The 17,312-nt window shown below is 35.9% G+C and overlaps 1 protein-coding gene across 1 annotated transcript in view; it reads left to right on the forward strand.

The window, feature by feature from the left end:
- Window positions 1–604: 604 nt before the first annotated feature.
- LOC132158354 (neuronal acetylcholine receptor subunit beta-2-like) overlaps window positions 605–17,312 on the forward strand; it is a 31,597-nt gene continuing 14,889 nt past the window's right edge. Inside the window, exons 1-4 of the mRNA XM_059567733.1 lie at window positions 605–932; window positions 11,722–11,867; window positions 13,004–13,048; window positions 14,279–14,388. Of these exons, the coding sequence (XP_059423716.1) occupies window positions 887–932; window positions 11,722–11,867; window positions 13,004–13,048; window positions 14,279–14,388 (347 nt within the window). The 5' untranslated portion in view covers window positions 605–886. The remainder of the gene's footprint in view (window positions 933–11,721; window positions 11,868–13,003; window positions 13,049–14,278; window positions 14,389–17,312) is intronic.

Here is a 17,312-nt window from a genome sequence, read left to right on the forward strand (position 1 = left end):
ATCACCGCTACAGTGCGTATGCAAGTTTACTGTTGGAGTCTTGCAATGTTCAGCAGATTTGCATCATTCGCTTGCAGTGTATTTTGGGAGTGAAGGTCCACATTTCTATCAAGTTCCTGTTATATCTAGACAAAAAGTTTTTTTCTGTGCTTATATAATACACAGTAAATACGATTTGTGCAATGAAAAGAACTGTCTGTGAAACAGAACTTCTGTGATTGCTTGCAATTCTCTACCACTTCTTAAAGACCCGTTTGATGGAAGTAGATCTACAGCTGAATGAATTACACCTTTCAAGGTTTTTTTTTTCTTTTTTTTTTCTGGAAACTGTAATTGTAATCTAAAATATTCTGATTACCTTTGAAGTCATAGTTCCTAGAAAGAGAAACTTTTTTCAATATTTTCACAGAATGAGCAGTCACTGAAAAGCCTCTTAATTCTGAGAGGCACTGCGAGTCTTCAGGTGGACCAAATGACCTTGTAAAGGAAATGGAAAGTGTCCTGTGAAAAAACACATTCTATGTAACCGGATGTAGAGAAGGGGAGTCTGAGGTATGCCTGCCTCCCCCGCCCCCCTCCCCTTCGCTGTTTCTGTCATCTCGTCGCATCTCCTCTCATCTCCTCTCGCGCACAGCGAGTAGTCCTTCGTCTACCTGGCTGCTAATAAAACTGTTCCATTTCCATCGCTGGGGAAAACCACGCGTTCAGCGACCTACAATCGCTGACGTAACGATGCCAGGTACCGAATAACGTCGAGAAGAAAGAACATATATTTAACCCTCGCGCGCGTCCACCTTGACAAAGTCACGCTACGATACGCACGACCACACGCGCGCACGGGAGAGAGCAGTTCACGCGCGGCAGATGCTTCCACGTCCTCGCTGAGATGATGGCTCTGTGGACGCTCTTCTGCATCCTCACCATTGTGAAAAGTAAGTTATCTGGTCAAAGCAGGGGAAACGTTACGCTGAGGCTATTATTCGCGAAATAAGCCATAGACTACGTAATGCAAGTTGCTGCGCGAGCACAGTCATCTAGGCTATATGATATTGTCATAGATGTATGGAAGCAAACCGTGGCTCTTTTGGAGATGGAGCGATGCTTGGCGGTGGACTATGAATCTATACAATCACCCTGGTTATATAATAATATTTCATGTGTGACCTGAGTGTAACGGATATATTATGTCCATATTCTCCTGTAAATTGCGCACAGCGCGTGCTGTAGCGCATTAATATAGAATCACGGCGGCGGCATGTTGGCTTTTTCTCATTGTGCGCAGAAGTGCTGAGCAGCGGTTATGGCACTATAAGCCTGAATGATAATACACATCATTATTGCAATGAGCCGCAACCGCCACAACTGCTAAGATGTAATTTTTACAGTCTCTCTGGGGTCGCCTCTTGACGGAGATAACATTTAATTTGTGTTTATCACTCAGCATTGCCTCGCAGAAATGGTTTGGATGGTTGCAAAGCTTGTGTTAAATTGTCATGTTCACAAAGCGAGGTTGCAGAAATGGCTTGAAGTGTGCGTGTGGAAACAGAAGGCATGGGTCTTTAACCCCCTGTTGCATGCATTATTAAATGACCACGGAAAAAGAAAGTTGAATGTTTTCTGTTCACGTCAAAACAAGAATGTAATGATTCCAACCCAGATGTGACTCATCTGTCATCATGAATTAAGGGTTGTATTCTAAAGTGATTTATGTAAATTACCATTTGTTGATCATTTGTAGATGAGTTTGTTTCTTCATTATAACAGATTTGGAGAAATTTGGCATTACATCAATTGCTCAACAGTGGATCCTCTACAGTGAATGGTTGCTGTCAAATGAGTTGAAACAGCTGATAAAAACATCACAATAATCCAGTCCATCAGTTAAAGTCTTTCAAAGTGAAAACATGTATTTGTGTAAGAACATTAGAATATGTTGTAAGAATAATTATTGTAATTTGCTGTAAAAAGTTACCTGAGGATCTACTGTTGGTGTAACATAATATAGTCTAATTCAGTCAATGTTTCATTTAAAACAAGATCATTAGATCTTACCACAGTTTAAAACATTTTGATGATGTAATGGTTACTTATGTAGAACTTGAGAAAATTTTAGCGCTCTAAACAGGAAAAAATCGGTCCTTGTACTGCAGGTGTGTAGAGCCAGGATACTTGAAAATGAACAAGAGGGTGGCTAACTTCACACTGATCCACTCAAGACTGGAAAAGTCTACAAAAACTTTTTTTTTTTTGTATAAATTGCATAGTGCAAAGTGCATGTGAATTAAAAACAGATGGACACAAGCAAGCAAGCAAACATTTCAGCACATATCTTCAGTGCTCACTTAAACAACATTCACACTTTTTAAGTAAGTCAGCAATTAAAAACAGTCAGCTGAATTAAATTATCTAAGGTAAACCTCAATTTCCACAAGCAGAATTCCAATAAAGTTTGATCATTCACATATACTGTATATAGCAGAATGTTACAAGTATACAACTTCAAAGAATGACCAAACATTACAAATACGACAAACACTGCAGGAGAGAAAGAAGATAAATCAGTAACGACAATAACAATTTTTACAAAAAACAAGAGAGTTCTAGTTCTTCATTCATACCCTCAGAAAATAAAGATTTAAGTTCAAAGATCCAGCAAGCCTCCCTTTGCAACAGCTTCTTATCTCTTCTATGAGGTAGAATCCTCTGTATGATGTAACCGTTGCAATTTTCCTGTTGGAAACACACTGATTGAACAAGAATTATAATTGAACAAGCTTAGCATGAAAGAAAAAAATAAATAAATATGCTTGCACACATACACACACATTGCAGGCTGGTGGAAATCGGCTTAGGTCCTCTTTTCTAAGTGTCAGACCCCAGAAGGCTAATTCAGTTAATTAACTCTGACTTCAAGCAAATGAGTAAAAGAACGAATGACCGTCAGTTGTGTGGTGAAAGGGTTTGTTAGGGTCAAAAAAGAGGAGGGACCTCACTCACACACCATCCCACATCCTTCAAGCCCATAGCCCTCTTTTGTTCTTGGTACAGTATAAGCATTTTCAGATTCTCTTCATAAGGATATATATAATACTAGTATACTAGTGTATAAGATTCACTAGACAGTTAATGTAGTTACCCACCCAATCATATTAGAAACCATTAACTGAAGAGGACTAAAAATGTTGTTATGGTGATGAACAGACATGCATCCAGTGTTGTGAGGGTTATGTAATACACACATAAGGAGTATAGCAGTGGCCTGTTCTCTCATTAAATGACATCAAGTCAGAAGCACTGACCTGTATTACATGTTTAGCTTTAATTCAGCTAAAACCCAACACTCTTTACTTTTGAGTTCATGTTTTGAGAAATATTATTTTAGATTTTGTTAGTTCAACTGAAGTCAAACATTGCAGATGGAATTTAAAAGGGAAAGTTCAACCAAAAAAATGTAAATTATGTTATCATTTATTCAGATGATGATAAAAAAGATGAACAAAGTCTTATGGATTTGAATGACATCAGATGAATACAATCAGCGTTTATATGAAAAATGTCTTTATAACGGCAGTGAATGGGGTAAAAATTTCAAAGCCCAAAAATGCACATCCGTCAATCATAAAAGTGCTCCACACTTCTGGCACTTTTCCACTGCGTGGTACAACTCGGCACGGCACGGCTCAGTATGGTATGGCATGGCTCGGCTCGGCATGGTTTGCATTTCCACTGCAGTTTAGTATCATTTTAGAGTGGGTGGGATTATTCATATATCATTATAGTTGCACCCCCTCTACTGCCGCAACTCCTAAAAAAAACTTTTTCACTCTGCGTTGCTCCATCAAGCTCTCGCTGGATCTGCTCTCCTGCTATCAACGAGAGGAAAGTCTGAACTTCCGCAACAGACATCAAAACTTTTTAGTTGAAAATGGTTGGAAAAATGGTGCGCTCGTTCAAAACAACTGCGTTCGATCCTTCGCTGGCTGTGCTGATTTAAATCTAGCGGTTCTTTTGTGTTTGTGTCACAAGTTCTGTGGGTGTCATATATATAGTCATATACACCTAGGATGGCTTGAGGGTGAGTAAATCACGGGCTCATTTATTCCTACTTACAAGATTGTCTTCTGAAGAGAAACAATGTTTATATGTGAATAAAAGTAAATCTATTGACCAAATAAAGCGATCGTGACTCTTCAGAAAACTTGGATTAAACTGCTCAATTCATATGGATTTCTTTTCTAAATGCATTTATAAATGTTTTGATGCATCAAAGTTTGGTGCAGTGGATTTTAAATCGAGGGACAAAAATGTCAAGTCTCATTTTTTTTTTTTTTTTAAGATCAGAACTGGCAAGAAGCAAAGTGGATAGAGAGATAAGGGGGCAGGGTTTGGTAAAGGTCCTCCAGTCAGCATTTGAACTCAGAATGCCCGTAGTGCATGGCTCAGGTTTAATATAAAATATCTTAATTTGTGTCGATGAATCAAAAAAGAATGGACGTCTTATGTGTTAAGAATGACAGGAGGGTGAGTAGATGTTCATTCATCATCAGAATTTTCATTTTTGGGTGAACTATCCCTTAATAGCACTACTTCCAACACATTTGACATAATAATGTAATCCGTTTGAGTCACAAATATTAAATAAAATCTAGTAGATATACAGATTTACATTTATCAGACACTTTTATCCAAAGCGACTTTGCGCAATGCACAAACGCAATGCTCTACCGCTGAGCCACAGGAGAAAGATAGATAGATATATAGATGAACTTGAGGCACATTTTTGTTACATGGCAAAAAATGTTTTGCAGCAAAAAGTGCTGTACAGGCGTATAGTAGTATAAGAAGGCACAGTATTCATAGGCACCCACCCAGCCAAAATATATGGTGAATCAATATTCAGCTCCTCTCACCTCGTCCATTCTGCCCACACATTAACTGTAATTAATGTCAGCAAGTCGGTCCTGGCTCTGCTTTGCTGAACATCTTTCTGCTCTGCCTCTCTTTATCAAAGAGGAGCAGATTTGGCAGTGATTTGGACTAAATACAGCTTCGGCCTTGAGGGAGCTGTAAACACAGACAAAACCTGTTGTGGAGTGACTTATGGCCCACCTTTATCTACCGGCTGATCGATGGTGAAGAAACAGAAGGTCAAGCCCTCTCCACCTCCTGCATTATAGCTCTGCTACAAACTCACACCCAGGAAACAAGACTTTACAACATACCTCTACATAAGCCAAAGATGTGATGGATGGATGGATGCTTTCAAACAGAGCACACTGACTGGCAGCGGACAGTGGAACAGGAGGCAGACTTTGACATGGAATAGTCAGGCAAGAATCAGTGGACAAGAATTCGGTGCGTTTCTTCAAGAACGAGACAGATCTCAAAGCTGCAGGCTTGCATACTAATCAAATTACATGTATGCAAACTTGCCCATGCGTGTATCACCATCTTTCCCATTTGCACACACGCTTAAAGAGATGCGCATTTTGAGGGGTCAATAAAGAGCAGTGAGTGTAGGTGCGGATGGGAGGTTCACCTCCTGGTCTATTTTTAGCGTTTATTATTCACACCTCAGCACACACACTCCTCTTCGCAGAGTCTGTCTCTCTCCCTTACTTTCGGTGAAACATACTGACTCTCAACGGTCTTTGGACGTTCTGGCATCTTCTTTCAGTACATAAACCAATCACAAACCCCACCTTGCCTCTCAGAGTGTTTACACACTTGAAACTTCTCCATCTAGTTTAAATGAACTGTTAACTCAAAAATAAAGGTTCTGTAATCATTTACTCACCCTCATGTCATTCCAAACCTGTATGGCTTACTTTCTTATGTGGAATACAATAAGGAGATTATTTTCCATCCAATTACCACACAATGATCATGTAGCTTTAAAGCTACAAAAATGAGCACAAAGCTTTGTGAAGATGATCCATACACTCGTGCACTGTTAGAATCCATACAATACCTGTGGTTCAGAAATAGATCAAATTTTTTTTTGGTCTAAAGAAATGTATACTTGCTGCATACTTCATGTTCAGATAAGAATGCAGCAAGGTTGCGTAAAACTGATTAACAGTGACAATGAACTTTGTGTTCAGATAACAATGGTGAGAAAAGCATTGTGGTTGCCACATCATGGTTAGCACAACTGTCTTCTAATATAAAATAATATATTAATAATATAAAATGTTTCTTGAATATCAATATCTATCTCTGTAACACTACAGAATGGAGTAATGATTGCTGAAAATCCAGCTTTTGCCATCACAGCAATAAATGATATACTTTATTTATCATATAAAAAATATACAATCAAAATTATGTTCATTTTATTATTATTATTATAAAAATATTGCACAATTTGACTGTTTCTACTGTATGTTTGAGCTAATAAATGCAGAAACAATAAAAAAAAATCTTACTGGCCTCAAACATTAGAACAGTAGTGTACATTCATTTCCCCCCTGACGTTCTCTTTTCTCTCTCTCCCTCTCGCTTTCTTTGCTGTTTCATGTAGATTGCGGCTTATTTGTGCATATAACATGCTTACATTGCACTCTTGTCATCTGATCTGTAGGTCATTCGTGCTGGCTCAACACTTTAACCCATCTAGATAAGGCAGATGTGACACTCTGGTCTGATCTCATATCTCTGATCCACAGACCATTTCAACAGCCAACAAATGATACTGAGGTTTTCCAAGTTCACACAGATATCCAACCAGCATGTTTCACATGCTAATCTTCTACAGTAGTTGAAATATCTGTCAAAAAAGCTTTTCATGCCTTTTCATGCCAGGGTCCCCTTAAACACAGAGAAAGACAGAGAGATGCATTTTTAAGATGGCTGCATGACAACAATGACTATGGTACCATATTAATGTATTTCCATACAAACAGTATTACACACTTTCATTGCAAAGCCATGAAAATAACCATTGACATGATAATATATATACTTGTATATTATACAGTTCTATATGTTACATTTAGCTTCTTTAGTTTTCGGTTGACATAAATGGAATATAGTATTTTTTTTAACACTTTTATTTGATTTAGAAAGAAAACATGAATTACCATATGTGTTATGTGAGGTAAAAAGCACAGATCTATGATTCAGCAAAGACCTTATGAATATTAATAACTCGTTACCTTATTTATTCTGTGTTGACATTTTGTTCATTATATTCTGTCATCAGGCAAAACACATGGCCAGATTATTTGTAGATAAAAATGGACTATGATGTTCTTGAGATGTCAAGAGTTTTCCTGGGGGACAGAAAGAGAAAACAAGCAAGTAATGTGGAGAGAAAAAGAGGCTTTATAACCTTTAGCTTTTTGGAGACTTTTACTAACAGTGGTACTTTATCATTTATTTTACAAGGACAACTTAAAAACAGCTATAGATTAATACATTTGAGAAAGAAGTTAATGGAATCAAATAAACATAAATATTTTTTAATGCAAATATGCATTATACATTGTTGAAGCAAAATAAATTAAATTATTTTTATTTTTTTTATTTTTTTTTGTGATCAACACTTTTTAATAATGAATGCATTTCATTACTTACAATATTTCAACAACACTCCAGGACAACAGGAACTCAATAGTCATGTGTATTCATTTCTGATGAGCTGCTGATTTTTTTTAATCCAGATGTGCCCATGTGTTGCCAAGCCAATGTTCATATTAGATAATAGCAAACAAGCTCAGACAAGCCATTACAAATCACCCAGACATAAACCTGCCAACACAAGCTGGAATAATTGTAAACACTCGATTTTCAGAACCATTTTGTGTCTATGGAGCATATAGTGATGGTACAGAACAAAGTCAGATCCAGAAACAGCACACAATGTATAAAGGGAAGCATAACAATAAAAATAGTTTCAGAGTGCTATCGATCCTTTTACATCACATTTAAAGAGGACACTGTGTATTCAAAGCTGAATAAGAGTGTTGTTGAATTGCTTAAAGGCTTAAAATGCTTCAGCCTTTAGAATATAGTGATGAGCACAAATGCTGTGATTACAATGTTTCATGCATCATACAGAAATGCAGATATGGTTTTATTGCACAGAATGAAAAAAAAAGTTTACGTATGTAATGATTCTTATGACATAATATGACATTCTGAAATAACAATATGATTTGAGCAATTTCTAATTCTGCTGGTAAACAGAAAAAGTGGCATCAAAACCATATTTTGAGAGTTAGAAATTGGGGACATATTGTCAGGCAGGATTATCCTGTAAAGGAGACAATGTCAGCCGACTCCCCTCGTGTCCTTGTGGAATGGATGCGGTATGTGTGATGCAATGCGATGTGTGGTAACACAATAGCTTTCTGTGGCCAGCAATTTGTTTGGCCTGTCTTTGGAAGCTTTCAGCGTTATGAGTGTGCTTTAGATGCTCAGATCAATACCATCAGCTCTAAGCATCTGTCTAAAACACATCGTCCTATTCCCCCTGAATCCACTTCTCTATTTCTTCTTCTCTGAAGGCATTTACTGCAGAAATGCAGCAAATAAATATAGCAGAAATATGTATATAATAGTCAGAATGGAGTCATTCATTCATTAAAATACTATCTAGTATGTGCATGAGTGAGCATATATGTGTGTATGTGAACTAACCTACATGAATGTGGTTTAAAAAGACTGGGGAAAGGGGTAAAGGGATAGTATACCCAAAAATGAACATTTTGTCATTATTTATTTATCCACATGAGGTGAATTTCTTGTTTTTTTCTGTCAAAAAATAAATAAATTGAAGAAAGTTGGTAACCAAGCCATTTAGTGTCAGTGGGACTTATCTCTTGAAAGAAAAAAAAACTGAAAAGTTATTTTTATTTTGTGAGGAATTTAAAACAAAGGTTCTGTTTGAGACCTGATATATTTTTTTGGATGATCTGTTTTATTTCTAGGTTATTTGTTAAATGTTATAATGACTGAAAGATACTATGTGGTCTTATAATATAGGATCATTATATTGTAGTAAAAAAAAGAGGTTTATCATTTAAAAATGTGATTATTTGCTTTGAAAACATATTATTCATGTCAGATCTATTTCTTTATATATATATATGGTATTGTTGCTTTGGGCACGTTTCGCATACCAAGAGATGACATGTAAATTTGTATTCTGTGAGTTAATGAAGAAAATATAAAACATGTCAGAATGGCCACTGGTCTCCCCCTTCAATATTTTTCTCTACACAAGCCGAAGCGCAAGGAAACATAAGCTCTTATAGAGAGAGCTGGAGAAGACAGCATCCCACTGCTTGGCTTTATATAGCACAGCAAACACACAGAGAGAGGATCAAAGAAGAAGAGAAAACATGCTGATTTATTAAAATACCTTCTGCCTCAACACAACCCCACACAACATTGTCTTAAAGAGTAGAGAGAGAGAGGAAAGGATGGATGGACTGAGAGAAAGAGGATGGAGGATGACAAGAGGAAAGAGAGAGAAAAAGAAAAGAGGATATCACTGCTGCATTTGCTGAACATTAAGTCATTTCATGGCCATAAATAAGGGGTTGGTATTATTTTTGCTGTTCTAATATGGCTTAGTCCTCAGGGAAGGCTTCATATTTGATGATGGAACATTGATGTTCCTATTTAAATGCAGTTGTGATCTGTTCAGGCTTTGTGAAGGCAAGTCGAGATCTTCCACGCCAGACTCAGTCAACCTTTTCTATGTGAGTCTTGCTTTGTGTATTATGATTCTGGAGCAGGACAAGTATGCCCAGTTCTACTAAAATGTTTGTTTTAGGAGACTGAATGGCTGTAGGATTGATTTTATGTACCCTTCAGTAGTAGGAGAAGCTGAAAAAAAAATCAGAAAGGTGGTGTCCACATACTTTTGACAATCTGTGTAAAATTTGACTCTTTTTGCACACTACTGCTGAATTTTTTGGGTAGGTAGGATTTTTCAGTGCTTTTAAAAGAAGTCTCTTATGCTATATATATATATATATCAGATTTATTCATGCGATGGCAAAGCAGAATTTTCAGCATCATTACTTCAGTCTTCAGTGACACATGATCCTTCAGAATTGAATCAGAAATAATTCTGATTTGGTTCTTATTTTTTGTGGAAACTGTGATGCATTTTGTTTTCAGGATTCTTTGATAAACTAAAGGTCCCCCCGTTTTTTTCAATATTCTTTTACTCTTCCATTTGTCCTGTTGTTGACAGACTCGAGCACAAGGAGAAATCTGTCAAAATGTGAACTTGCATCGGTATACTGTAGTGTAGAAAGCATCAGTGATTTAAATTTTTAATATGCAAATATATTTATGCATGTGATGTCACAGATCCCACAATAGCCATTTCTGGAGCTTGGTTAAATAAATGCTGTTATAATTTGATTTTATGAGATGTTATTAAACTTATTTTAACGAAAATTAAAATTCTGTCATTACTCAGAACACAAGGAACACAAGAGAGAGCTTTCTGACCCTCAATAGACTGCAACAGAAACAAATTGGTTCAAGGCCCATTGCTGTCTATGCAGGGACAGAAAGTCCTTGGATTTCATCAAAAAACATGTTAATTTGTGTTCCGAAAATAAACAAAGACCTTATGTGTTTGAAACGACACGAGGGTGAGTAATTAAGGACAGATTTTTTTATTTTTGTACTTTAATAGTACAAAGAAGATCTTACACCTATATAAAAAAAAAAATTAAGGTAAATTTGATTGGTCAAATCATGACCTCTTTAAGACAGGAACAATAAAAGAAGGGAAACTGAGCAGAAAAGGGATACGGCATTTAAACAGATAGAGAGATTTAGAGGACTGTATGTGCAGGTGGAGATCACAGAGGAGAAAAAGAGAGTTTATGGTGTGCGATTGGAGTCTTCATTGATCTGTGCCATAGAAACATCTTTCCTGTCCACTGAACACAACAAGAGCGGCAACAACAAGCCAATAAGAGAGGGAGACAGAGACGGAGGACAGAATGGATGAGTAGTTAGTGAGAGAGACAGAGACAGAAATTTATTATGCTGACCCTGAGAAAGGAGAAAACGGGAAGATGGGTAGAGACCAATATGCTACACAATCTCTCAGTGCAATATGAAAGATAATATTTGACTTGCTTGTGATATACAAAGTCATTTTATATTGTACCTAGTAAAGATTACAAATTGTACATTCTGTGTTGTGGTGGTAGTGAAGATTAGCATACAAAGGAATGTGCCCTATGTAACTAATGGACTCAAGTGGGGAAAACAGCTTTTACTTGATTTGATGAATAAAACCATTACAATGGATTGAGCTGTAGGTGCTATTAGTCAATTGCATGAAGCAAGCATGCGACAAATATTTTATAAGCACGCAGTGATGGGTGTGATTTTTTTTATATATATATATATATATATATATATATATATATATATATATATATATATATTATATTTAAATTTGTGTTACTTGAAATAAACATTAATTGAAATTATATATATATATATATAATAACTTTCTTCCCTTTATTATTTTTTTTTCTGTGGTTTCCATGAAAAGTTGCATGAATTTTAATATAACAGATTTCTGTTTCATAAATCCAATCTGTTCTCAAGAGGTTTTCTGTTTTGCAGCTGTGCCTCAGGTTTAAACAAAACTAAACAGTAGATGCCACTGAAAAATGGGAATCTTTTTTAAATGTGGGATGTGTATTGATCTATGGTGCTGTATATCTCTTACAGGCAGTGATGGAGCAGATACAGAAGAGAGACTGGTGGAGCATCTTCTAAATCCAGCCCACTACAACAAACTGATCCGACCAGCGACTAATGGCTCAGAACTGGTGACAGTGCAGCTGATGGTCTCGCTGGCTCAGCTCATCAGTGTGGTCAGTGGACATGTTTACATATTGTTCTCTCATATTTATATACAATGTGCATATGAATAAATGTTTCACTAAACTGATCTAGTTTTTTGGGCATGCTGTGCCTGCTCATGAATTGTACTTCACTTAATCACAACACTAGTTCCTTTCAGAAGATTTCGACCAAATATGTCATCCGTGACAGAGCCAGAGCATTAAATGAAACCCTCTTGTCTATTTAACATCTCTTCTGTTTTAAAATTTGGTCGGTTTTCAGTGTGGTATTATGTATCTTAGCTCAGTAAGCCTACTTAGGCCTAAAATGGAGCGGTGACATAATGCAATTAGAGGCTTCTGTATTAGCATGATTTTTGAAGTAAAATGATGTCAGTGTGCTGTAAGAACGAGTATGGACAACAGGAAATGGCCATCTCTGTTCCCGAAGGTGCAGCAAATTAGCCATGCTTACTGACCACTCATCGTTCTATGCTAACCGCTCAGCTGTCAGCCGATTACAAGCTTCCTTCATGCTTGTAATGCACTGTAAATCAACAGCTCATTTACCTGGGCTGAAAGCTGGAGGAAAGCGGTGTCATTCTTGTGTTATTCATCACTGGAGAGCAGGCAGGGGCTTCTCAACGTCCTTGATCTATATATAAAAAAAAACCATTATGCTCAAGAATGTAGCCTTAAAGTCAATAAAAAGAGATATTAAACCATGAAATAATGAACCATGGTGAATACTTTCTTTTTGTACTTGGTATTATCTTATATTATATTATATTATATTATGTTATATTATATTATATTATATTATATTATATTATATTATATTATATTATATTATATTATATTATATTATATTATATTATATTATATTATATTATATTATATTATATGTAACACTTAAATGTGTTGTTCAAAAACAGATTTATTTTTATTATGTTAAAAGTTTGCAGTTCACCTTTATTTTTACTTTTCTCTGTCAGCTTGGTATTATTATTATTTTTATATTACATTATGTTTACTATAATAATAATAATATAATTAATAAATGTAAATTAATGCTGAAATAAATAAAAATTATATAATTTATTTTTATTATTAATAAATTGTATCAACTTTTTAACATTTCTCTAACTGTTTTTTTCTTTTCACAGCATGAGAGAGAACAGATCATGACCACCAATGTTTGGCTTACACAGGTCAGTCAATACTTGCATTATATATGCCCCATTTTATTGTTTTTACAGACACATACTTGTTTTTCTGTCATTGCTGTTTATGTTCCACTGATTTCTATTAAAACGTACGTAACTATTATTAAATGTATATATATATTTTTAAGATTAACTTTAAGTGTGCATTCACAATTAAATAACTACCATCAACAGGTACCAATAATTAAAAATCTCCAGCCATAATTAAAAAACAAACATGTGGTTAAGAGTGTGAATATGCAAGTTTGAAATGAAATATAAATTTGAGCTTGTTTACATCATAAGTATCTCACAAACTGTTATCACATACAAAACAACCCATGAAAATCTGTTCGTGTAAGAGATACAGTACTCTCTTACACATCTCTCTTTTTCTCTCTCGTTCTTCATCTTTCTGTCACTCCCTCTCTGAATCATCTGCTCATTGTCACTATGACCATAGATGTCAGTTGGCAGGAGTTATTGCCGCTGTCACTACAGGTTACCCATAAAACTTTACCACTGTGTGTGTCTTTCCTAGCCAGAGTGTATGTGTATATGATTGGTGTGTCTGAGTAAAAAAATGTAGTATAATTACATTAGTGGTCACTATCTGGTCAAACCCAACAGGAAGTGTATTAAATGACCATCATTAGACATCTATCACTCTTTTGTGTGTATTAATATGACTACCATTAGCTAGGCTGTGACAACTCTCATTTGCAGTCTGTTTAATCTGTCAGCATTTATGGCCTCAAGTAATTATTTCTAATCTTCTAATCTAGTTTATTAGGACATTTCTATTAGTAATGAAAAGCGACAGATCATTTATACATATACTAAATATACTGCTAATTGACACCGAGAGCAGTGGTGTGTGTGACAGATGAACATGATCTTAACACTAACAGCATATGACATTGGTTACACCTCCTGTGCACAGGATAAAGAGAACTTACAATTTTATAACATGAGGTGGAAAATGTGGGGGGAAAGAACATAAATTAATAGTGAATTTTACTTTTATCCAAAGGGTCATGGTTTTGCCATAAACGTGTGCTAGTAGGTGTTGTAACTACATTATCTGGCTGCAAAACACATCTTTCTCCATTGACAGCCATTCAAAAGAATCTGTTTATTCTGCCATTGAGATGAAAGGAAACCCTAATGGATTGCTTTCTCCAGGGATCACAGCCTCGAGTCCACCATGGTTATTTATTTTCACTCTATCCTCAGGAGTGGCAGGACTACCGGCTAACATGGAACCCAGATGAGTTTGATGGCATGAAGAAGGTCCGTCTTCCCTCCAAACATATTTGGTTACCTGATGTTGTTCTTTATAACAAGTAAGTCTCAAGATACTGTGTATTTACAGTACTTATCTAGTTAGTTTATCACTGTCTTTATCATGTCTGATCCTTTCTTTCCATTACCCTTACCTTTCGTCTGTCATTAGAGGGTAGATAACATCCCTGCTTTTCAATCTTTGTCTCATTAGCTGTGTTCTCGTGTCACATAATATGACCTCATTGTAAAAAAAAAAGCACGTTCCTCCTCACTCACTGTCAGTGGAGGATGTTTTAAATTCAATCTAATTAACACCAGCCTCCCTCCTTTGTTTGTCTTTATGTATCATTGATAAACTCAGTGCAGAGACACAAACAGACCCCAAACGCTTTCAGTATTCAAGTTCCATTTTCTACTGTTATGATATTTTTTGGATTATGTACCTAGCAAATGTGTCTGCACCAAATGCCTTAACTAAACAGTTACATAAGGCACTTAGATTTGAAATGAACAGGATCAGGCAGTCAATATTAAAATACACTGTATTAAAACTATAGCCAAAAGATGTAATGACTGTGACTTGTGTGCTTTCATTTGTCTGGGTAACGTTGCTTAAAAGTTACAATATCCAGTCTTTCAAGGTAATGGGTTTGATTCATGCTGTAGCAAATGCACAAGCTGATAAAGTTGCCATCTGCCAAATGAACAAGATTAAATGTCTGTCGTCATGATTATGTAAACTTGCAAACATTCAAACAATACTGTATGTGCAATTATACCACAAACTGAAGTTACAAAACTGTAGAGTTGTAAAGCACTGCTTGCATGAAGCAATCTCCATCTACAAATTATAAAGAAATATAAATAAGTAAATAAATGTGGTTGCTTTTTATGTAAATGTATTAATTTGTGCAATTAAAAAATAATGACTGATGAGTCTAAGCAGTCTTTCACACTAGCACTTTTGGTGTGCACCTGGTTTCATTTGACATCAGAGTTCAGTTCATTTGAATAATGTGATTGCTGTTTTCTGATCTTTTGAACCATACACGAGTCTGTCAAAGGGGCAGTCTGGGGTGCAGTACATGCAAACTTTGGTACAGTTAACTTCTGATGTGAATACACAATTGTTTTAAATAACAGAAGTGAACCGCTATTGATGAAATACCTGTATGAATTGGTCAAACTATGTATTATGTGTTGTCTCACTTTCCTGACAAACTTAACTGAAGTGCTCCAAGCACAGTGAATTTATATCTCATTCCCACTCACCTTCAGCAGAAATTGACTTCCGCATTTTTTGAACCTTTGCATTACATTTGCGACAAATGATGCATGAGCCATTATGTGTTGTGCTTTAGAAACAAAACCAATTTTTCAAAATCCAAAGCACAAAAGTGAAGTGAGCAATCAACTGTAGGCTGTCCATTAATTTTGCCATCTTCTTCTGCTTAGTCATTTCTTAGAAGAAGCTGTAAATAGGTGCTACTATGGTGACACAAACACGCCAGGGTATCTCCAGGATTTTAAAACTAAAATTTACTTTTAAGACCTGCACAAATAAAATTAATCCAATGCGAGCAGGGTAGGGCATTGTCTATGGTAACCTGTTAAAACTGTACAATGACTATAAAAAGCATGATTTACAGTTCAGATACAGGTTTTTAACAAAAACAAAAAGTTTTATATAATGATAAACTTCAAATTCCAGCCTCTAAGCCATTAAGAAAATGGATGGGCAAAAAAAGATCCATTTATTCAATTAATTTAAACAATTGTTATCAATCCATTGAATTCTTATCCTATATTTGACTGTCTTAATTGTTTAGATTTTTATGATGCAATATCTATTTATCTATCCACCAGTTCACATTTACAACTGCAGCACTGGGTTGATTTTTTTGGAATTACATTTGGTTCAATAATAATGAACGAAACTTTATAAAACTGAACGTAACTTTTTCAGAAACTCGAAAAAAATATGCCATTACAAAAGAAGAAAAACACAATGAAAATGAAAAAAAAACGAACTCAGTCGCACAAATTTAACAGGCTCTTCAAATATGCTTAATTCTTTGTTAATGTTTTTCAAAGATTCGTTTTCGCTAATTGTGGATTCTGAATGCATTGCCACAGATTTCGCTTACGCTTCGCAGTTTTTCATTTGGTGTTTTGATTCAAACTTCCCGTGGGGGCGGGCTTAACAGTGATCTACTCTGATTGGATAGTAAGCTTTTGATGGACAGGTGCTCTCTGACCGGGAAGTACAGACGCCACTCAGTGATGCGCATATTAGAAAAAGTTACGTTCAGTTTTATAAAGTTTCGTTCATTATTATTGAACCAAATGTAATACCATAGATTTTCAGCAGATGGACTTATTGAAAATGCACATTCATTCTCTGCCAGCAGGTGACGCTTTCTGAATGGCAGAAATGTAGCAGTTTTCCCAATTCAAAAAGCAGCGCAGCAACTGACTTTGAAACAAAAGTGTTAATTTTTATTTAAAGGGGTCATATGATGCGATTTCAAGTTTTCCTTTCTCTTTGGAGTGTTACAAGCTCTTGGTGCATGAAGAAGATCTGTAAAGCTGCAAAGACTAAAGTCTTAAAACCGAAGAGATATTCTTTATCAAAGTTAAGACTCACCCTCCTAAAATGACTCGTTCAAACATGCCCCCACATGTCTACGTCACTATGTGGAAATATTTGCGTAATGCTGCCCAAATGTTCACGGAAAGAAAGGCGTGGTTTCAGTAACCACAGTTAGTGTTGAAGCAACCGTGTCAGGAAGATGCTGTGTGCTTCTAGGCGAAAGCAGAAGCACTTTATTTGGTCTTCAGCAAGCAGATGCATTTAGTAATCTTTAAGATTACTTACAACAGAACAGCAATGCATTTTATGGACAACCGTTTCGTGAAACTAGAAGAGGAGGTAATTCTGACGTTGCTACAACAAGCTTTTGAATCAGCTACTGTATGTTTT

Source organism: Carassius carassius, chromosome 15 (assembly GCF_963082965.1).
Source record: "Carassius carassius chromosome 15, fCarCar2.1, whole genome shotgun sequence".
In the NCBI taxonomy this organism is placed as follows: domain Eukaryota; kingdom Metazoa; phylum Chordata; class Actinopteri; order Cypriniformes; family Cyprinidae; genus Carassius; species Carassius carassius.